Source organism: Osmerus mordax, chromosome 2, assembly GCF_038355195.1.
Source record: "Osmerus mordax isolate fOsmMor3 chromosome 2, fOsmMor3.pri, whole genome shotgun sequence".
NCBI classification, from domain to species: Eukaryota; Metazoa; Chordata; class Actinopteri; order Osmeriformes; family Osmeridae; genus Osmerus; species Osmerus mordax.
In genome coordinates this window covers 4,967,496-4,990,441 of record NC_090051.1, presented here as the reverse complement: position 1 = coordinate 4,990,441, position 22,946 = coordinate 4,967,496, and the positions used below count along the sequence as shown (strand labels likewise).

Below are 22,946 nucleotides of genomic sequence, written 5' to 3'. Positions count from 1 at the left end.
TAGATCCGTCGAGCCTTCGTCTTTATCTCTCAATGACCACAGGAGGGAACTCAACACTGTTTTTAAACTTTCCCTGCAGACCAGGAAACTTCTGCTGTTTCTCAATGAAGTGTACTGATCCTCCCAACGTGAACCCACACACACGCACACACACGCAACACTCCTATGTCAACAGGATAGGATCATAAGATTAGTTAGTAAGGTCTACATGTTGCAGTAAAAGTAACTGTCAGAACACTGCAGGGTCTATCCTCTCCCCTTTAGCATCTGGTCGTTCAACACAAGAAAAACAAAAGGAATATGTTGACTTAAACTTTGGCACATTAGCATGAACATACACACACTCACATAGAGGAAGTAAACGAGACATTGATCCATCCAGTTTCCTGATGTTCACAGAGGGGGTTAGGCTTGATGGAATTCAAGCAGCTTAGGACAATGCTGAGATTTAATGGAGCACCAATATTTCTGTTTTTTCTGTTTGAATCTTTCATAATGGAGTAGATGTCCAGGAACTGAGTTAAATGTTATTGAATTTGACCTTCAGCCATTCAGTATGAACAGTGCTGACCTGAGTGTTTCCAGCGGACACTCACCTGTAAAGTCAAACATGAGTCAACACAATTGAGCAGTTGTGCTTTTAAAGCTTTCGTCAATATCGGAAATCCCCTCAGCTGCGGGGTATGCGTAGTGTGATGAGTTTTTGTGTCTTCGCGTTCCTGACTACGGAGCTGCACACACGAACCCCAGATGACTAAACTAGGAAGGTTTGTGTCACCTGTCCATCCAATCCCATAATCCTCTGCAAGTGAGGGTTGAATCCAGCATGCTTCTGGTCTGACTCACCATCTGTCTCATTGTTTACATGGTTGTGTTCATATCCATTGTTGTATCTGCAACAACATACTAGATATATAGGCCCTTTACTAAGCCCATCTTTAGTCCAGCCTCTAGGCTAGTCACTTCAAGTCACTGTTTGGGCACATTTTGAAACACCAGCTGATGTTATATTCATCCAGAGGACTTGTTAAGGTGTGCAGCGAGGTAAGCCTATGTGAAAAATACAAAATGTAAAAAAAAGACCTCCAGGTTTGGAGCTCCAAATTTAGATAGAATATTGATGAGGAATAGCTGAGTGAGATCTTCAGCCAGTACGTTATGGTCAGACCAGAAGTGTCAGTGTCACAACTGATGACAAGGGAATCTCCCTTGGTTTGAGTCATTTCCAAGAGATGTAAAGGCTGACACCTGCAGGCTGCTGCTGATAAGGGACAGAACTCAACAGCAGGCGCTTGTAGGTGGGCCGTGCCCAGAAATGGTCAGAGCGACAGACCGAGGTCTTGCACAAAATCCACCTGAAACAAAAATCCAGCTTCTCTACAAATCTAGAATTTGTTCTTTAGCTGTTGTTATTACCGCTGTCCCATCATTGATACATTGTGTTAACAATACGACAATCTCTCCTCCTCCAGCTTGCACCCCATGCCTATAACGACAAACAGCACACAGAGATGATAAGATCCACCTCTCCTGGTTAGAGCAAAGAACCAGGTGTCTGCATCCCCAAACAGAACATGAATGCCCAGATCCAGGCCCCCCAAAAAGACCCACTGTCGCGTATAAGTGTTGTGTTCTGGCGTATGAGAGGGAAGGCGGGAGTCGCACTGGGCGGCTGTTTTTGTCCAGATGTGTTAACAAGGAAGGGAGATAGTGTAGAGACCCATGGGTATACTCCTCAACACGTAGGTAACTTATGTTATGTACAGTAGTTTAGGAGCAACTCCACCTGCACCCTTTGTAACCTAGAGCATAGAGTAGTCAGGTTAGAATTGAAATGCGAGTAGGTAGTCAGTGGTTTTCCAACAGGGCCAGTTCGGTCCTTAGAATAGTGCACTTGTTTGTCTCATCGGGAATCGCTCATAGTCCCTTCTCCGTGTCTTGTTTTGTTGCATGCCCATGTCTATTTTTGTATTTTGCTACGGGCGGTCAATACTTGCAGTGGTAAAATAAATGTACATCAACCGTCCTCAAGATCCCTCTGCATTGTGCTTGTGTTTTCACCATACCGTTGACCCATTGGCTAGGGTAGTACTTTTGACGTTGAACACTGTTACCTGAAACCTCGTACGTAACACCCAGGTGGTTAAGCAGGTAAACACGTACTTTTCGGATGTACAGTTCTATGTTGTTCTCCACATTGTGGCAGCATTAGCCTTTTGTGTGCATCTACATGTCCCACCTACTCTAGCCTGCTGTCTACGCATGGTGCGGGGAGCCACTGACAGGTCCACCACATGCTAGTCAGGACATTCAGAAGGAGTGTGAGCACATCTCCTTGGATTTATGGAGACCCTGGAGTTTGCGATCCCCAACAACACATGAATGACATGCTCCAGGTGGCGATGAAGCTGGTACATACACTCGCTTTCAAACCCACTTTCATCTCTATTGCTGTCCTTTTCCACAAGCTTAAGTGTCTTTATCGAACCTTCCCTCCATCCACGTCCTGCAGGCTGTCTGTGTGCTGGGCCAGGAGCCTCTGGCAGCCTCCGTGCTGGCTGCTGCTCTACCCCAGGACCAGATGCAGATGCTGGGAGAGTGGCTGTACCACCTGATCCAGGGCATCCAGCCCAGCTTGGTTGTTAGGGTCACTGTTATGCTGCTGGAGTTGGACAACACAGATATTCTCCAGCTGCTGTAGTCCCCATAGGCTGTGTGCGCCAGGGTTGATGAGGTGGTGGCTGTGTACGAGGCCTACTTGTACACAGGCTGCCAAGAACAATTAGACCAAACCGGAAGGTGTTACACACATCTACACCAAGGAATGGGGAACTGCAAAACTTTGAACAGAAAGACAGACATGCATGATGTAAAATTCCTCACCAGCAAGTGAGTCACCAGACAGCTAACTCGGCTGATTGACAACTCAGAAGCACAGTCATCAGTTTTACCGTCAACATCTGAATTTAATACTGAGACTTTGAGGAACTCTGACGCTCTTCCATAAAGTTGATTAAGAATTCTTCATATGCAGATTTTGACTGTGTGGCATGTGCTTTTGTGTGCTCAGGTGAATCCATGTTGGCACAAAGCTGATATGGGACTGCCACTTAGTGGGCCGTGTGGAAGGCAATGCTATGATCAATAACTCTATACCACAGTCCACGCATCCTTCCCTCTCTCTATCCATCCATCTGTGGCAGCCTCCTCTCTCTGGGTGCAGAAGAGCGATGACGGAGAACCCTTTGAAAGGACACATTTACATTTAGTCATTTAGCAGACGCTCTTATCCAGAGCAACTTACAGTAGGTACAGGGACATTCCCCCGAGGCAAGTAGGGTGAAGTGCCTTGCCCAAGGACACAACGTCAGTTGGCATGACCGGGAATCGAACTGGCAACCTTTGGATTACTAGCCCGACTCCCTCACCGCTCAGCCAACTGACTCCCTGTCAAGAGTGCTGACACACCACAAGAGTGTTGCAAGAGAAGAGACAAAGCGGGGAGGTTTAAATTACTTTAGAGTTTATTCAAAGAAAAAAGACCTTCAGGAAAATGCAGGACCTCCTGTCATACACATAGCGACTTCCTGTCATACACATAGGGACTTCCTGTCATACACGGAGAGGACATGTGCTAGAGTAGCAGAAACACTGGAGAGATAACACCTGCAATCAACGCTGTAGGTAACAGCCTCACAATGCTGCCACGACACTGTGACAACACTCTGACGTCATCGGAATTGTGTCTTCTTAATCCTTGTGAGTTTGTTATTTGAATGAAACTAGGATGTTTTATACAAAACAGGCAAACAAAAACAAAATGCAGGAAAAAAAATTGAACAAAAATAAGCTTTTTGAGTAAAACATAAATATCATGATGCACATTAGTGTATCAGAACATTGCCTCTGTAAACATAACATCCACATAAGGTGATCATTAGATTAAAACCACTGCAGTCGCGTAATTACAAGTAAGTAATCTTACAGAAACAACTGAAAACTCTCGTTAAGCTTCTCAACTAAGTCTAAAACTTAAGAATACACAAAGCTTCAAGTGAGATCTTAAAAATGTATTTTGATGTAGTGGTTTCTAATCATGTTTACACTTTAAATAATGTTGCCATCTTGTCACATCTTCAACTTTCTGTCAACAAGCAACTGCTTTTTTAACGGTTTTGTCAGTTAATAAGAATATCAATAGCCACAATTTGTGAATAAAGTTATATATTCCACGCCTAAAGGTCTTGATTCAATGACAATGACAGAGTGGATTATCTCTGGAGACTAGCACAACGAGCTCAGACAGAACAGCATAGGGTCCACCACTCTGACTGCTTAGCCATTGATAACAAAAACTAAAAGTTGACAAACAGCTTTACATACTCTATACACTGATTCCTAGTATGCTTCTAGAAACACCCATTTCTGGTCAGTGAAGGTCCACCACTGTGTTCAGATAATGTCTCATCACTTACCAGCCCCTCCCCCTGAGAGGGACATTGGTATAACCCATCACCATGGAAACACAGTCACAGTGCTTCCTGGGAAATGTAGGAAAAACTGTCAGGAAAAGAGTCAGTTGGCGTACTGTAGACAGGGTCAGGGACACGCAGGGGTGCTGGGACAGTTTCGTTAATAGTCTTAACATATACAGACTACCACACGGTGAACAAAACAACTCTACGCCAGAGCACTGTAACGATGCCACAGGCCCAGCAGTCCTCATTGAACTCAGCATGTATCTCTTCGATTGTTAGAACCTTCCACTTATGCGCTGTACTGCAGAAGGAGCAGAAGGAGCTCATATACTGGTTATTAAACCTTAACCTTGTGTTAAAACTAGGTCTAAGGTTAGGCGAGGTCTAGGCCCGGGTCCTGTGAAGAGCTTCATAGGCTGCTGTGAGAAGACCTTACAGAACCGCAGGCTTAGAAACGTCTCAAAGCTGCTTCCCACTCTGGTGAACGCTCCCAAAGTACAGTTTACAATGGGAGAGCCACAAGGGCAGAATCTTTTCTAAACAACATAAAAAGAAGCAGAGTTTTCCAAATACTTGAAATTGAACATCAAAATAGATCACCTGTGACAAGGAACCAAGTAACAAAAATGCCTCATGCCTTAGACCACCAAACAATTTATGTCATTCTACATTCCTGACACTTAGTGCGTTGCATTCATTAAAACGTACAATGAAAATAAATTGTTAAAATCTCAACAAAAAAACAAACATCACCACCTATCTGTTGAACTACTGAATGTTGCTGACCATGTGTTACCTTCCTGCTACAAACAACCACATCTTCGACTCTCCTGCCTGTAGGTCTATGTACATCCACATCCACACACACCATCCCCTCCCCGTCTCCTCCAACACGTTTACTTATATCCATCTATTCACAGCTGTGCTAACGCCTCAGTCCAGGGCACCGCTGATGGGGTCCGGCTTGGCTGAGGTGTCATGTCTGACAAATGGACTGACAAACATGACCACTGTCACTACCAATGAGATTGAATGAACTTTTTATTATACATAGAAACCATTGTTTGGATGAAACCCAACTCAACCTCCTTCCTCCTCAAAAACATCTGTTTCAGTGGGATGGGCGTAAAAGCAAGCAAACTGTGACTACTTTATGTGTATGCGTAATTTTTCAAAACAAGGTAAAATACATGTTTAACTCCACATAGTTACACTTATCATAGGGAATAATAATTCAAAAAATACTATTCTGAAGTCCGTCTGGTTAAAAAGCTGTCCTCTTGATCCCACTTGTCCTAATCTCATTAACACACACTTCCGTTGGGTCCCCTCGTATACTACCGAACTTACGGTAACGCTACCTAGACTCCTACCCGCCGTCGTCATGACAGCGCCAAGCCTAGCCATTGCTTCCCTTGCTTCCTCCGCCTCCTTCCTGACTGACAGCCTCAAACTCAGCCTGCTGTCAGCAGCGATTGGACCAAACAGAATAAAACATTTACATACTGTAGCATTAACACTGTAGGCCCAGCCCCTTGTCCCTCCCCGGAAGGTGAAGTGGGCGTGGCAGGGGGCGGGCCTCCTGAAAGATGCAGAGACACAGAGAGCGGTAGCAGGGAGAAGAGCTGCAGCCCCGACACAGGGCTGAGGAGCAAAGGACAACGCAAAGGGTCACGATGCAGTCACCATGGCAATGACCCCAAATAACCTGTCGTGCCCACGATCCCATAAGCACCAAAACATCATATTAATAACGGGGGAAACCACACCCCTTTTTTCACATTTCTCTTTCTCGCTCTCTCTCTCTCTCTCTCTCTCTCTCTCTCTCTCTCTCTCTCTCTCTCTCTCTCTCTATCAGATTTTTTTGTACAATTCTCATATCCAGTTTCAAGCCCGCAAGAGGCTGGTAGGGTGAAGTCAGAGGTGGTTGGCTGTTGTCCGTTGGCTGAAAGTTAAAAAGGCGGTGTGGGTGGTTCCAGTGTGGTGAGGGGGCGTGGCCTCTACCAGCTGAGCAGGTTGGTGCGCCCCAGGGTCATAAAGTACACCTGGCTCGATCCCCCAGACCGCACAGAGGCAAAGAACACCTGAGGGGAGGGAACACATACACACACATAAACACATACATACAAACACACACATAAACACATACATACACACACAAACACAGACGTACACACACACAAGCGCACACACAGAGACAATTATTGAATAAACAGATAAAGCATAGACTTTGCAAAATTGCAATCTAAAGCAACCTCAGGTATTAACAATGGCAATATACATTCATTTAAAAAATAGAAAAAGAGTAAATGGTGTATTTTAGAGGCAATGACTTGATTGTGACCATCAGTGCATCAGGGGGAGGTCAGACCTGGCAGAAGTGTCAGGATGTTTTAGTCAGAGGGAAAAGCCCTTCAACATAAGACCATCAACTGACCATGCACAACCTCAACAAGCCTGGACGCGTGGGGGTTTCATAACCATTCATGAATTGCTTCCTGTCTAAAAGCATGTGTCTCAGTGTGTGTGTGTGTGTGTGTGTGTGTGTGTGTGTTGTGTCTGAGGAAGCCTCACCTTGTCGTTCCTCTCACACAGGAACTTCAGTCTCTGGGCCCTCTTATGCATGAACACCCCGTCCAGGTGACCTGTCTCCACAGAGCGGATCTCTATGGCCTTCTCGCCCCAGCCCATGATCTGGTTAGAGCGAATGTAGGCTGGAGAGGGAGAGGAGAGAGAGAGGGATAGAGGAGAGAGAGGGATAGAGGAGGGAGAGGGATAGAGGAAGGGGATAGAGGGTAGAGAGAGAGAGGGATAGAGGATAGAGAGAGAGAGAGGAGAGAGAGAGGGATAGAGAGAGAAGGATAGAGGAGGGAGAGGGATAGAGGAGAGGGATAGAGGAGAGAGAAAGGGATAGAGGAGAGAGAGAGGGATAGAGGAGGGGGATAGAGGGTAGAGAGAGAGAGGGATAGAGGATAGAGAGAGAGAGGAGAGAGAGAGGGATAGAGGAGAGAGAGAGACAAAGGGATAGAGAAGAGAGAGAGACAGAGGGATAGAGGAGAGAGAGGGGGATAGAGAAGAGAGAGAGGGGGATAGAGGAGAGAGAGGGGGATAGAGGAGAGAGAGGGATAGAGGAGAGAGGGATAGAGGAGAGAGAGGGATAGAGGACAGGGATAGAGAATAGAGAGAGGGATAGAGGAGAGAGAGGGATAAAGGAGAGAGAGAGAGACAGAGGGATAGAGGAAGGAGAGAGAGGGGGATAGAGGAGAGAGAGAGAGGGATAGAGAAGAGAGAGAAGGGTAGAGGAAGGAGAGAGAGGGATAGAGGAGAGAGAGGGATAGAGGGATAGAGGAGAGAGAGGGATAGAGGAGAGAGAGGGATAGAGGAGGGGGATAGAGGGTAGAGAGAGAGAGGGATAGAGGATAGAGAGAGAGAGGGATAGAGGAGAGAGAGAGAGACAGAGGGATAGAGAAGAGAGAGAGACAGAGGGATAGAGGAAGTAGAGAGAGGGGGATAGAGGAGAGAGAGAGTATAAGTTGGTGGGAAGGAAGGAAGGAAGAGAGAAGCAGGAGAATAAGTAAAGCACTAAGTGTATGAGTTTGCATGCGTGTTTGTTTGTGTGTGGAGGGGGTGAGTGTGTGTGCTCTACGTGTTCGTCTAAGGGTGTGTGTGGATGTGTGTGTGTGTGTGTGTGTGTGTGTAGGAGTGTCTGTGTGCATGCATGTGTGTGTGTGAGATCCCGAGCGGGCCTTACCCACGGAGGTGGGCATCTCGCCCCACTGCAGCACCACGTCCTTGGTGATGCGCCCGTACGTGTTGACGTAGACGCCCTCGTCCTCGTAGCACACCAGCAGCTCGATGCCGTCCGTGTTGGGCAGGATGATGATGGCGTGGGACTGGATGCTGTTCTGGATCTGAGGGGAGAGCAGGGTCAGTGGAACTGGATCTGACAGCAAGGGGCAGCAGGGTGATGTGGGGTGTGCAGGATGGTATGGTATGTGTGGGATGTGTGTGGCTGGGTAGGATAGGGTGGAACTGTAGGGTGATATGTGTGGCCAGCTAGGGCTAGGGTTAAGGTAGGGTGAGGTTGAGGGTTAGGGTAGGATAAGGTAGGGAAGGGTAAAGTAGTGTCTCCGGGTAAGATAGGGTGGGGTAGGGTAAAGTAGTGTCAGGGTAGGGTAATGTAGATAAGGATAGGGTAGGGTTAGGGCTAGGTTAGGGTTAAGGTAGGTTTGGGGTTAGGATTAGGGTAGGTAAATTAAGGTAGGCCAGTTGCATCAGTGTAACATACATGTGTGGGCAGGTAGATGTCATAGACAGCTCCAGAGTCCACGTCCACAGCATGGAAGCCCGAGACCGAGCCATAGATGACCTTCAACCTCTGACCTTCCTCCACCGTCAGGTCCACCAGCAGGGGCTTGTGCACCAGGTCACCGAATGACTGCAGGGGGCAAAGGTCAGAGGTGATTTGAAATCCACTTGGACATACAGTAAGCTTAAAACTCACTTTGAGACATGCTGTGGTATTACACCTTTTTTACGTGTGTGAAAGGACAATATAACTACATCCTTAGTGTATCCTGGGGGAGCATAGGGGGAATGTCCCTGTACTTACTGTAAGTCGCTCTGGATAAGAGTGTCTGCTAAATGACTAAATGCTGCTAAATGACTAAAAATTTAAATGTATATTAGTATACTCTACTATGTACTTGTGCACTATTTGTATGTTGCTTTCGATAAAACCTCACTTCACCGCTATGTGAATACAATGTTAAATGTACAAAGGTAAAGGTTCAGAGTCATAATGGTTGAACAGTGTAGGAGTCATTGTGGAAGGTACAGTATTAGTGAGTTGACTCATCGTACGAGTTAGGGCCGGAGCACAGTAGAACTAACACCTCATCTACACACTGAACTCATTAAGGAATAAGTCCGTCATGTAGCATCATTACGTAACGTCAAATCATGCACCAAGTCGGACTCACCTTGAAGGCCATGAACTTGTGGTACGGTTTGGGAGCCCAGGCGTAGACCTCCACAGAGTTCTTCAGAGCCAGGACCAAGAACTTGATCCTTTCATATTTCACTGGGAAACACAATCAGAGACTTGTGAGGATGACGTCAATGTATAATATCCTATCAGACACACCTTTCACTCTGTACTCTGAAATCACTCTGTTAGAAAACAACTCAAAGTACATTCCAGCAAAGTTTGGAAATGATCACACATTAAAGTGAGGTGAGGACTATCCCCAATTCACCACCATCTACCGGTTAAGCATTGGGGCAGGAAGTGGATTTCCTGTCAGACAGTTTTGACTGGTTGGGGGATATTCCAAACCTGAGGCATTACAGTAACCAAGGTGACTGAGCGTGAGAGAGTGAACTTTAGGATGTTGCTGAAGTTTTCATGACCAAATGGAGGGCATTTCTGTCGCTCCCACATTGTTTCTATTTGGCGCTTGACTTCCACATACTGCACTTCTCAGTGTTTCTAATTTTACTCGGTCACATATTTCATGAATCCTGTGACAACGTGTGTTGGATATTCCATTTCCTGCTGAACTCCATGACCAGTACTCTGGCCATCAAACCTGGGAGACACTTCCTCTATGGAGAGAGAGGAACGTACCAACGTTGTAGTGCACACACCCTTCCAGGTCCCCCACGGTGGTCCAGCCCTGCTTCTTCTCCACCTCCGGGTCGTTGTGGAGGATCTTGTTCCTCAGCCAGGACAGGTAGTACACACGTAGCTTGTTCTTCTTGCCTGGAGGAAGGTCAGCATGATGAACATGTTGTGGCGCTGTCCAAGAGCAGCCCTGACGCATGCCTCACTTACTATAGTATTGCAACATGAGGAAGTTTGGTTTGTCAATCATGGAGGGGTCATCATAGAGATACCGTGACTGTGTAAACACAGTCATTACATTGTGTATCACTAACAAGCACTTCTGGGGTTTCTTAACATATTGCGCTGTTACATCAACACCCTGACCCAAAATTGAGATAGACTATGATGTCATAAGTTGTCACCTCAATACAACTCTTACACAGAATAATACCAAGGAAAGAAGAAACCATGAAATTCTACAGAGAGACATGATATCTAACGTCTGTTCATATGCTGATAAAAACATGGACCTTGGAGCTTTTTACAACTAGTTGCAACATAGTGGTAGTTTAGGCTTCTGAATGTAGGTCATATTAACGGACAGAGATCCTGTTTGTTTTGGCACGTGATTACATTGTATATCCCTATATTATTAATATCTGCACTTTAAGGTTGAAAAGAGTGCAGAAAAAAGGCTCTGTAAAAGGATAATTGGTCAGAAGTATCTAGGGCATTCAGATGCTCTTTGTCTCCTTGGACTGTGCACTCTAGCAGAGAGAAGAATTCAACCGAGTCTTGAGTTTGCCAGAACGCTATTCACGTCTAGTTTCGAGACCCCTTTAGAAGGAAGCTTACAGGTTGCCAGACAAGGAACTCAAATAAACGGACAAGATGTCGAACAGAGATATCGGAGATCACCCATTCCCTATGTGCAGACTTCTGAATGATTGTGGATTTTAGAAATTACCTTTGTAATATGTTTTTTTATTTTTATGGTTAGATTAGTAATTTGTATGTTATAAGACTGTATCTTTTAAAATTTAGGTTATTTTTAATTGTGGGTTAATTAGTATTGACGTTTTTATTGTAACAGCAAACAGTTGACAAACATCTTTAAAAACCTGTAATAATGCAGAAAATTCAATAAACAATAATATGTATGCATCATATATATATAATTATTGTCTATATCGCCTACTTTTGATATCAAGGGGTTATATTTAGCCTGCCAGTTCTGTTGTTCTCTGGTTCTCAGTTTCAGCCACTGATCTTAGATCACGTTACAACATTATAAGTCCAACTGTGCTTCCATCATGGAAAGCTTTGCTGTGTGTAACCAAGCGTGTTTTACACACACATGACCTTCCTTGCCCAACTTCCTCTGTGTTCAAATGACGGTTGTGAAATCTGTGACAACACTGAGTGATGCTAGCCATCGTGGTGGGGAGGGGGTCCGAGGGGTGTGAAGGCACGCAGGAAGGTGTGTGTCTTGTGAGGGTGTGAGCATGTGTGTGTGTGTGTGTGTGCAAGCATGTGTGTGTGTGTGTGCAAGCATGTGTGTGTGTGAGCATGTTTGTGTGAGCATGTATTTCCCAACAGATGTGTGTCTGCACGCACATGTGTGGGTGAGCATGTTTGTGTGTGTGTGTTCCCACTGGTGTGTAGGTGTGCTTGTGTGTGCACCGACAGATACATGTGTGTTTGTGTGTGTGCTTGTGAGCATGTATGTGTTTGTGTGTACAGACAGGTGTGTGTATGTTCCTGCAGGTGTGTCTGTGTAAGGGCAGATGTGTGTACGTTCCTGCAGGTGTGTGTGGGTTACTGCAGGTGTGTGTCGACAGATGTGAGTGTGTTCCAGCAGGTGTGTGTGTGTGTACAGGTGTGTGTGGGTTCCTGCAGGTGTGTGTATGTAAGGACAGATGTGTGTACGTTCCTGCAGGTGTGTGTGGGTTACTGCAGGTGTGTGTCGACAGATGTGAGTGTGTTCCAGCAGGTGTGTGTGTGTGTTCTCACAGGTGTGTGTGTACCGACAGATGTGAGTGTCTCCCATGAGGTGTGTGTGTACAGGTGTGTGTGGGTTCCTGCAGGTGTGTGGGTTCCTGCAGGTGTGTGTGGGTTCCTGCAGGTGTGTGTGTTCTCACACGTGAGTGTGTGTATACAGGTGGGTGTGAGTTCCTGCAGGTGTGTGTGTACAGGTGTATGTGTTCCTGCAGGTGTGTGTGTGTGTGTACAGGTGTGTGTGTGTGTGTACCTGCAGGTGTGTGTGTGAAATTGCCGCCCCTCTCTTCATGCCGCCCCAGGCGGCTGCCCGGTTCGCCCGTGCCAAAAAATGCTACTGTGTGTAACGACAGATGTGAGTGTGTTCCAGCAGGTGTGTGCATACCTGAGATGGTGACCAGGACGTTCAGGCCCTCCAGGACGTCCATCTGCTGGAAGCGTCGTCGACTGATGAGAGGGTAGACCTTCCCCTGACCACTACGGTCCAGCAGCATCAGACCGCTCTCCGTCCCCACTAGCAGGTTCACTCCTGGGGGACACACAGTCACGGTCACCCCACGGTCAAGCCAACATTCAGAGAGAACCAGATCGACAACACACACTGGAGCTTAATGAGATCATGCGGACAATGGCTGCCTGCAACAGCATCTCAAACACTGTGTTGTTTTCTATTCATAACATTATTATCTTCATCTGTTAATGGTTTATTCTCTACCTCTCTTTGATTTTTCTGTCTCTATATTCGAGTAACGTACTACACCAGATATTACAGTCCCTCACTGCCACACACTGGCCACAACTGGCATAACAGGATGATACACGACAACTATGGTATAGAGGTAGACAATAGGGAGCTTCTGTAATTATAAAAGGAGAAAATAACTATAAAATGTCAAACATATACAAGCTAACCCTAAACAACATTCCAAACATGACTGAATTGAATTGGATGATTAATAAATAAAAAAAGCAATTATAAGCTGTAGACGTCAGACTCCCTCACCCCAGAGAGCGGCACACAGGATCTCAGAGTTAAACCTCTTCTTGTACTTGCGGATCTCGGGCGTGTCGCTCTGAGGGCGCGTGTTGACCGGGTTCACGTTGACCACGGAGCCCTTACGAGATGCGTCCGCCCTCAGAGCCTCCGCCAGCCGAGCGTCGTTCCCGTAGCCTGTGGGGGGGGCAAAGGCCACAGGTGAGGGGTGACATCAGGTCAGGTCGACACTGGAACTCCACATCAAGCCAACTCGTTTGACTGACTTTGCTTTGATTGTTTCCTTTCTTTTCGGCGACATTACATCCCTCATCCCTCTCTCACTGTATCTCTCTACTAGTCTCTCTACTTGTCTCTTTACTAGTGTCTCTTACCGCATCCTCTGTAAGCTCTCTTTCCTGACTGTTTTCAACAACATGTTCTTTCTCTCCCTCTCTTTCCTCTCCCTGTCTGTCGTTACCGTGGAGCTCTGACAGTAGTACTTGGGTTGTGGAGGACGACGGGTCCTCCACGGGGACGTCTGTGTGGGGGGAGGGACTTACCCACGTTGTTGAGGGCGCTGCCGGTGGAGGGAGACACCTGCAGGAGGCGAGGGTCGATGAAGGGGGTGAAGGAAGAGGACGACTTGTGTTTCTGCATGGTGTTGCTGGCCGACTGGCTCTGCAACGGCAGGTAGACAGAACCCATGTTGGAAGGAGACAACCAAACATTCAGTACCGTTCTGTAATGGTACCGAGGGAACTTTTAAACCTTGACTACAAAATCCACTAAGAAACTACAGATACCAACATTCAATGTGCATGTCAAACACAGGAAGGAACTGAGGTAGAAATGTAAGGCATGCAGACAAAACGGCATTTCGACGAAGGGAAAAATATATACGAATACAAGGAAATATGCAAAAATAAATGATGGAGGAGAGTCAAACAGGCAAAACAAGATTTGTGGGGCGGGAGGGATGGAAGGTTTCCGGAAAATGCGGAAAAAATTAATCACAAGTAATGTACTTTCCTGGTAAAAAAATATTTGCCGACTCTTCAAACTTACTCCACTATGATCCTAAGCACATCTTTTATGAGCTGGTTTCCAGGGGGCGTGTCTCTAAGTCATACGATGGCGGAGCGCAACAACGGCGAAAGAGTATGTTAGACATTTGCAGTCTGGATGGGGGGTAGGTGTGGGGGGAGGTAAGGCTGGGTCTCAAAGGTCAACATGACCAGTTACATTCACCTGGGCCGACACAAACACACCTCTAGAGTTTGGCAAAACAGTATTTTCTAAATAAACTTTACTACATAAATCTTCTCTTTGTAACAGCAGCTTTGAATCTTAACAGATCTAATCAGTCTGAGAGAAAAATTGGCACCGGTGAGAAACCCTTTCAAAAATAAAGTTGACGCCAAAACAATCAAACAAATAGCCTTTACTGGCATGACCATCGTGACAGGTCTGGTAGTAGAGCACAGAGAGAGGGGGGACAGGCCTGGTAGTAGAGCAGAGAGAGAGGGGGGACAGGCCTGGTAGTAGAGCACAGAGAGAGGGGGGACAGGCCTGGTAGTAGAGCACAGAGAGAGGGGGGGCAGGCCTGGTAGTAGAGCACAGAGAGAGGGGGGGGCAGGCCTGGTAGTAGAACAAAGAGAGAGGGGGGACAGGCCTGGTAGTAGAACAAAGAGAGAGGGGGGACAGGCCTGGTAGTAGAACAAAGAGAGAGGGGGGACAGCAGCCAGAGACAGCGGAGGGAAAGCGAGAGAGGCTGTCCCTGGGGGACACAGCAGAGGGCACTGTTACCAACACCCAGTCCCAGGGCTGAACAGGAAGCTAGCCTTCTCAGTCACAACTTCATTTCAAAGCCTAATGTCACCATTAAAGGAACAGTTCACTCAAATGATTTGTTTATTGAGACAAGGATGTGTCAACTACAGACATATGGACCACACCACTGTTAATATCAACCTGCCAATACAGCTTACCGACATTTGAGTGGACTCTTTCTTTCATGGTTGAGCCAAAAGCTGACCGTAGTTCAGTGTTTCAAGAGATGTGGGGCAAAGATGCCCATGCTGCCCTCAGCCTTAGGTTTGAGGGTTAGTGTCTGCTTCAGAGTGTCTGGTTCAGAGAGTGTGTGTGTGTGTGTGTGTGTGTGTGTGAGGGCGTGGGACGTAGGGGCGAGGGGGTGGGACGTACCTCCATGAGCAGGGTGAGCTTGTCCAGGGGGCTCTGGGGGGACATGGAGGAGGGGCTGGCCAGGCTGGAGCAGGAGGGGGAGGTGGAGGCGGAGGATGACGGGGAGGGGGAGGGGTGATGGCTCTGCTGGATCAGGTCCGGTAGCAGGTGGATGCGACCGGCAAAGCCGTTCCGTTCCGGGGTGTGGTGGTGGGAGTGGGGGCCGGTGGGGGGGTGGTGGTGGTGGTGGTGGTGGGGGGCACCAGGGGTGTGGTGGTTCACTAGCCCCAGGCTGGGGACAAAGCCAGGGTTGGGGGGGCCCCCTGGGGCCCCAGGGCTGCTGTGGATGGGGCCAGGGATGGGGACCTGGTGCTTTTTGTTGTCACCTGCACTCTGGAAGTAAGAAGAGCAGCACACTGTGGGTCTGGAGGTGCACTCAGAGGCTGATTAGAGAGGCCAACGCCTGGAGGGAAGCTAGCAACTGGAATCGAGATCTGTCTCTTTAACTTAACCTGACTAGTAATACACGGCTAATGTGGAAAACACACTACTAAACCGTCTTCGTAGGGTCTATTGTGTTAAGAATTATTTGAATGTTTTACTTGATTCAAACTGTAGGATTGGATCCATTATATAACATGATTCTGTCAAAACATTTCTTTATCGTTGATATAGGATATTGATAGTGGATCTATTTTGATTTACTAACTTCCTGTCTGAGGCTACTCGATTTTATGACTTCCTTTCTGTCACCCTCTCCTATCTGACCTAGATCTGGATCCACCTTCACCAGCAACACAAATTCAAAACAAAGAAACAACCAAACAAGACCAACACGATACCAAACAAACACAGTGGCAAAACAAGAGGGAGTGAATGAGAGACTCATGATGCAGTGATTGAGGAAATGTGGATGTCGACTCCGATACCGGACTTGCCCGACCACCCCTCTTCCCTTGGTTGTCATGGTTACCTGTCGGACGATCAGTGTGCCGTCTTTGCAGGGCTTGCTGGAGGCGTCGCTCTCCCCCTCGTCGTGAACGATCATGGTCTTCACTGACTCTGTCTCTCCATTACTCAGCCTGGAGGAGCTGGGGGAAGATGGAGACACGAGAGAGGTGGAGAGAGTGAGAGAGGAGAATCTAATTTTATTTACATGATGGAAAAAAAACATTGTGGATATGTTGTATGTGTTAGTACTTATTTAGGAGTATTCTTTCCAGTACATATATACCGTTATTATATACGGTAGATCTATCTAATCAAACCTTGTATGAAGTAAATTGATATACTAAAACCTGTGCAGGATTATCTGAGGTTCACTGAGGGTGTGAGGGTCAGAGGTTAGAGAAAGGTTATAGGTCAGTTCCTACGTACACAGCACGGGAGTCCTCCGGCCCAGAGGTGGACTCCTCCCCTCCCTCCTGGTCCACCTCTTCATCATCGTCTTCATCGGTAGTCCCAGACTCCTCGCTGGAGGAGGAGTAGTCTGTCACCTTGTGGGGGGGACGCACATCCTCCACTGCACGCAGCTCCTTGGCCAGGGCTGTCAGGTCCTGGAGGGGGGTCAAAGGTCAGGGGTCAAACTCAGTGTCAAAAATGTCAGCCATTCTTTCCCAAGATTGGACTTGCAGTCGAGCCACTTGCGAGGGGAGAAATGCAGAATACAGGAAGCAGGTAGCTGCTAGGAAGGAAGTGAGGTCACACAGGTGCACCAGCCAATGAGAAGCCGGCCAGTGAGTAGCAAAGCCAATAGATGAGGAGAGAGAGAAGGGATGATGGGTGTGGCACATCGCTGCCAGAGTGCCCAGAGCTGCAGTGAAGAGCCAGGTTAATGCTACTGAGTAACAGAGAAGGATAGAAGCTGACATTATGAATGTGTGACAGGAAAACCATTAAAGAGACTTTAGAAATATGAAGAAGTGAAACATTAGGGTTAGAGAAAAGCGTGAGTAGAAGATGGCCACGCTGGCCAATCAAGAGAGAGCAAGCCATTAGTACAGAAACCCTTCAGCCAATGAGATCCGTGGATAGAAACACGTCACTGCACACAGGCTTACCACATCTCCCTATAGGGGTTCACATGAGAGGGTCACATGACATCACCCCATGGCGTCAATCCACACATACACACACACACACACACACACACACACCCAGAGAAGATAAAGATAAGAGTCAAAAAACGAACCCCATGAAACCCATTTTGTAGAGAGCATTGGCAAGTGCACTTTACTACAGGACTTAGTGTGCTACTGTGCTATGCTAGCTAGCGCACTAGCTAGGTCACGGGGATGACACGCGCCAAACTCTCACCGCCGGTCGGTTAGGCCTGACCAAGTCCTTCCTCTCCTCTGGCTTTTTCCCAGCATGCTCTGGGCGCTGGAGGGCCGAGCCCTCTGACTTTGAGGAAGCTGAGAGGGGATGACAGGGTACAACATTTAGAGCCATAGAACCAGCTGCTGTTAGCCAGGCTAGAGCCTAGCAGGAAACATGTCAGGTGTTGATAACTAGCTGGTGGTAGCCTGGATAGGAGCAAGCACAAAGCCCTCCTGTACTGATATGTAGTCAGTATGTGGGATGTGACACTGTTAAATATAGGCTCCTGTAAACCTGTCTTGTTATGGGAAGAGAGTTAGGTGTGAATGTATGGGCGGTAAATATATGAGGTGAGAATAACTACCGCTATGCCAGCTCAGTAGAGAGACTAGGCTCGCTGTGAACGTAGTTTTTCAAACAGCGGGTTGTGTGTGCTGTGAGTGTATGTATTTGTGTATACATTTGGGCTTGATCAGTCATCCAGTGCTCAGTGCAAGTGTGTGGATCATCTGTGGAGCCTGTGTCTACGTGTGCGACGCTCTCGGCAGGGCTTGCGTTGGGGTGAGTGCTCTGGAGACTCACAGCGGGCCCTGAACCTCTCTCCTGAGCCTGTGTGAGAGCCAGGCTGGGAGCTGGAGGCGCTGGAGCTGGAGGAACTGGAGCCCCCACTACCGCTGGTGCTGGTGCTGCCCGGCCCGGCCCGTGGGGTCAGCTTCTCCACCCTCTCCCACAGCAGACGGGGCTCTGCAGCACTGGGGGGGGGGGGGGGAGGACGGAGGGAGAGAGGGAGGGGAGGGAAGAGGGGGCATGGTAGGGAAGGGGAGAGGAAAATGGGAGGGATGAGGGAGAGGAGGTGGGTGGTGGTCGGAGAGGTAGGGGGAGAGGAGGGGTAGAGGAGGTGGCAGGTGAGGAAGGGAAGAGGGGGAGAAGAGGGGGGAGAGAGGGAGGTGCAAAACAAAGTAATAGTTAGGAGACGGCGCTCGGTGTGAAGGGTTAGACAGATAGGGCTGTTACATAAAGCACTCCCACTCATAGAGAGAAGAGATGGAGAGAGATAGCGGGGGGGAGATAGAGACAACGAATGAGAGAGCTTTGTGATGCAGAGTGTTTTACATTCAGGGCACTGGTGAACACCTAGAGGGTGAAGGAGAGACGGAGATGAAAGAGGAGGGATGGAGGAGAAAGCGGGCGAACAAAACGAGAGTTCGAAACAGAGAGGGGGTGGGCGTCTGTAAATGTGTTGTTTGCGTGTGTGTAAATGTGTGTGTGTTTGTGAGTGAGATACAGAGATGTACAGGTACCTGCTAGCGTTCCGTTGCCCAGGCTGGTTGCTAGGCATGGCGTTGCCTTGGTGAGGGGAGTCTCTACGCGTCAACACTGGAGACCTTGAGGTGGTCCTCACCGGAACCTTCCACAGAGACATGGCGCTCATACACACACTCTCTCGGAGCGTGTGCGTGTATGATAGCGATACGAACACAACCTAAAACCTGCAAGCCCTAACGCAGTCCCCACAACATCCAAACATCCTGACGTTCCTTTGACACACTACTTTAGTGTCGCTGCTGTGATGATGGTTCCACATAACAGAAAGGGGGGAAAACACAATATTGACGTTCTCAACCCCTGACCATGACACCAGACCACTTCTCACACAGTGGCAGAAAGACATGGGGTTAGGGTCATTCATTTTCCATTGAATGGCTGACACAAAGTTAGATGTGTAGAACATGGTTTCAGGCCTGCAGAGTCCATGCAAGTGCAGTGTCTGCCCTGTAACTGCGCTGACTGTAGGCTGTGTGTTGTGGTGTGTGTGTGAGTCCTGGGGGATGGTTGGGGCAGCATTCAAGAGCGTAGCAGTGCAGCTAAAAACACATGCAGTCCCTCCATACACGGACAACATAATGACGGGAATGTAGGCACCAACAAAGACCACCGCCAGGCGAGGTGAATGACGTCCATTACATGGCCATTCACAAGAGACTAATGACTATGGAGACTTGTCGGTATACAGAATGTGTCAAGTAATAGACTGATGGGATAGGGATTTTCATTCAAATTTCATAGTAGGATAAATGAATGAAATGCTGTTCAAGGCTCCCATTTCAGACATTTCTAAAACTAACAAGCAAGCGGATTAAAACGACACTAAAGAAATAAAAAATTGCAATCTTGTTTTTGAGGGATTCTGCTGAAAACCCCTCGGACAACGGGTGGGTTGTTCAATAGTTCTATCTTCTATTCCAACATCGCTCTCTGCCTGACCTTCTAAGAGCTCCCTCAACATTTCTGAGACATACTGGGTAGAGAAAAATAACTTTAGGCCAGTTGCTTTAATCGCCTGACTCCTTTAATACTAACCCAGATATACATTAAGGGATCTTCATTACTGAAGTATATTTCAAAGGAAACATCAGCTTTGGCCGGTTTGTATATGATCATCACTGGAGGGAGCAAGGGTTTGGGAGTCGCTGGTAATGGAAAGACATCTACCTATTCGGACTCAGTTATACGTTGTTCAGGGCTGGCCAACCCTGGCCCTCGAGAACTGCTGTCCTGCAGGCCACCTCAAGGCTCCAATCAGTTAGAACTCCCCTGACTCAGCCAGTCAACCAACATCATTAGAATCAGGTGTGTTTTAATTGGCGGGTTGGAGCGTGACACTGTGGCTCTCAAGGAGCAGGGTTGGGCAGCTCTGCTGTAACCTTACTACGCAGCTACATCAGGGCGGAGCCTGTCCTTACCCTGGGCGGGGCCTCGTCTGAGGGAGCCGGCTCATGCGGCGTGGCCCTAGGCTGGGGGTGTGGCTGCGGGTCAGTGCGTGCGGGCGATGAGGATGACGGGGAAGATGACTGCGGTGGTTGTGTGAGGCGGTGGTGATGGTGAGAGTCCTGGGGGCGGAGGTGGAGGTGTGCAAAGCTAGGAGCGACGGGCTCGCTGAAGGACGGCGAGCGCAACACGGCGGCGGGAGGGGCGGCGTTGCTCTTTAGCGCCGCCCGCTGGGACCATTGGACCTTCCGGAGACAGAGAGCACATGGGGGGGTCATTCGGGGGACAGAGGACAGAGAGGGAGATAAAGGGGTGGCGGGAAAGAGGGAGGGACAGACAGAGAGACAGACAGAGAGAGAGACAGAGAGAGAGAGATAGAGAGAGAGAGGGAGGTAGGGATGGAGGGAGCAAACACTGTGAGAAAACAAGACGGCAAACACAAGCAGTGACAGGACACTGAAGGATCAGGGAGCCTCGAAAGAGGGCGGAGCTGTCAATATGGTAGCCAATGGAAACTCTTTGGGGTTGACCTCTGAGCTTTCTCATTGGTTCACGGGGTAAAGACCATATTGTATTTTGGCTCCACCCAGTCTGAGGCTCCAAGACCTTCGTCATCTGTGGTGTTGTGAATGTGAATGCATTAAAACAAGGCATGTGTTTACATCAGGCTAGCATGCATGAAGACCATTCACATAACCACATACATGCACACATTCAACGACTCCCTGGGGAAATGGAAGAAATTCACCTGTGCTGTTTCTAACCATGCCCTAACACGACTTTAGCCTGACACTGAACTTGTCTCTAATTCCTACCAAATCCGTCAGCAAATACCCTTAAGCCAACCCAGAAAGATTTATAATGATACAAATTAGTATAGAACGTAAGGAGTCTATGTCAACAAGCATCCCGTTTGCACAACTGGCTAATCTTTTCTTCTTTCTTTTTTTACATTTTGGCATCAGTGAACAATGCGCCAATGAGCCACAGTGCGTCATCCCGACTGAATTCCGACCAGTTTCATTAAATCACCATGACATATTCCAAACGTATTGTCTTCAGTGCTGAACTGAGATTACTCATGCTTGCTTTAGTCACACACTCTGAAACGATGAGTAATTCACACTCTGAGTCACTGGAGAAACTTGAATATGCGTGTGGTTACCACACAGTCACGACGTAGCTACCTTCACAAGGTTACCTCCACTATCTCAACCAACAAGCACAGGTCATACACACACCTACACACACACACACCCAAACACACTCACACACCAACATAGTGTGGGCAACGCTGGGCAAGGATTTACATTCTAAAAGGCAGTCTGTGACACAACCTGGAGGCACCTAGTGAGGGATTTGAAGAAATGTCATTAAAAGGGAGCGGAGTTGTGGTCGCAATTTCTCCATCAACATTTTGCAGGACAGCAGCTAGAATATACATTTAGTCATTTAGCAGACGCTCTTATCCAGAGCGACTTACAGTAAGTACAGGGACATTCCCCCGAGGCAAGTAGGGTGAAGTGCCTTGCCCAAGGACACAACGTCAGTTGGCATGACCGGGAATCGAACTGGCAACCTTCGGATTACTAGCCCGACTCCCTCACCGCTCAGCCACCTGACTCCCATATATATATATATACCGCGGCAGGAGCAATCAACAACTTTAGATGAGATAGTTAACAAAACAATGACCTGCATAAAGACAGAAGGAGAGACAGAATGACATTGTGGAAGAGGCACAGATCGCTGGAAGTCAGCTGGAAGCCTGTCAGGAACAGGAAGTTGAGCAGGAAACCTAAAGGGACGAAGTGATGGGCAGCAAGGGACGTCCTGGTCGCTATAGTTACCTGTGGCTCCATGGGCCGGTGCATGGCTGGAGCCTCAGAGGGGTTCCCGTTTGAGAAGGACTCAGAGGAGCGAGGGGGAACCGGGGGCTGCTGCTTGGGCAGGGCAGCCTGTGGGGAACCCTGGATGTTCTTGCGATACCTCTCGTCGGCCTGGAGACGACACAAACAAACTGGTTCATATGGCTTGTAGAGACCTTCGTTTTTTAATGTTTCGTGTTCATTTTGTGTGTTTGCATGGTCATGGTTCACGGGGACAGTAATGGGGTGAGCAGACCCATCGTTGCCATGTTAGTTTCACCCACACAGCAGAGGCATGTCCAGCAGTACACACACACCAGCAGGCAGTGTAAATTAATCAGACACATTATCAATGATCCCCAACTACAGAAGCTCCAGGACTAAGACATAATGGTAGGTTGCTTCAGATTTTCAGAAGTTTTGTGCAAACACAGGAGGTGAGTTTACGCGTTCTCCCTATTTTTAAGACATTGGTGAATTACTCGTTAAAGGACATCATTGGCTAGCAATGCTTGAGTGATTTTTTATTTTTTATGACTGAACACAATAAATTTTTTAAAATGAAAATACTTGAAGCTAAACAAACCCTTCTGGAGAAAGTAACGCGGAGAATGTTTTCCCGAGTGTCTCAATTATACCAACACTGCACCAACCATGTCTCCACAGTCTGGATATAAGCAGGGCGATCTGACAGAAACAGTCAATACAACCATCTCTGCTCAGAATGGCACCTGAGGCATGTGACACAG

General features: G+C 47.8%; 1 protein-coding gene across 4 annotated transcripts in view; it reads right to left on the bottom strand.

The window, feature by feature from the left end:
• Positions 1-3,506: 3,506 nt before the first annotated feature.
• LOC136965315 (mitogen-activated protein kinase kinase kinase kinase 4-like) overlaps positions 3,507-22,946 on the bottom strand; it is a 64,778-nt gene continuing 45,338 nt past the window's right edge. For 3 of the 4 annotated variants that reach the window (XM_067259425.1, XM_067259433.1, XM_067259440.1), the window contains 17 exons: positions 22,180-22,329; positions 20,305-20,574; positions 18,862-18,968; positions 18,143-18,312; positions 17,558-17,655; positions 16,619-16,797; positions 16,215-16,332; positions 15,263-15,634; positions 13,621-13,738; positions 13,088-13,255; positions 12,470-12,613; positions 10,108-10,242; positions 9,461-9,561; positions 8,767-8,916; positions 8,230-8,389; positions 7,053-7,192; positions 3,507-6,562 (listed from right to left, as the gene is read on the bottom strand). In XM_067259425.1, coding sequence (XP_067115526.1) covers positions 6,479-6,562; positions 7,053-7,192; positions 8,230-8,389; positions 8,767-8,916; positions 9,461-9,561; positions 10,108-10,242; positions 12,470-12,613; positions 13,088-13,255; positions 13,621-13,738; positions 15,263-15,634; positions 16,215-16,332; positions 16,619-16,797; positions 17,558-17,655; positions 18,143-18,312; positions 18,862-18,968; positions 20,305-20,574; positions 22,180-22,329 — 2,664 coding nt within the window. In that variant the 3' untranslated portion in view covers positions 3,507-6,478. Of the gene's footprint in view, positions 6,563-7,052; positions 7,193-8,229; positions 8,390-8,766; positions 8,917-9,460; positions 9,562-10,107; positions 10,243-12,469; positions 12,614-13,087; positions 13,256-13,620; positions 13,739-15,262; positions 15,635-16,214; positions 16,333-16,618; positions 16,798-17,557; positions 17,656-18,142; positions 18,313-18,861; positions 18,969-19,751; positions 20,575-22,179; positions 22,330-22,946 lie in introns of those variants that run through there. The other variant, XM_067259448.1, reaches the window with a different exon arrangement.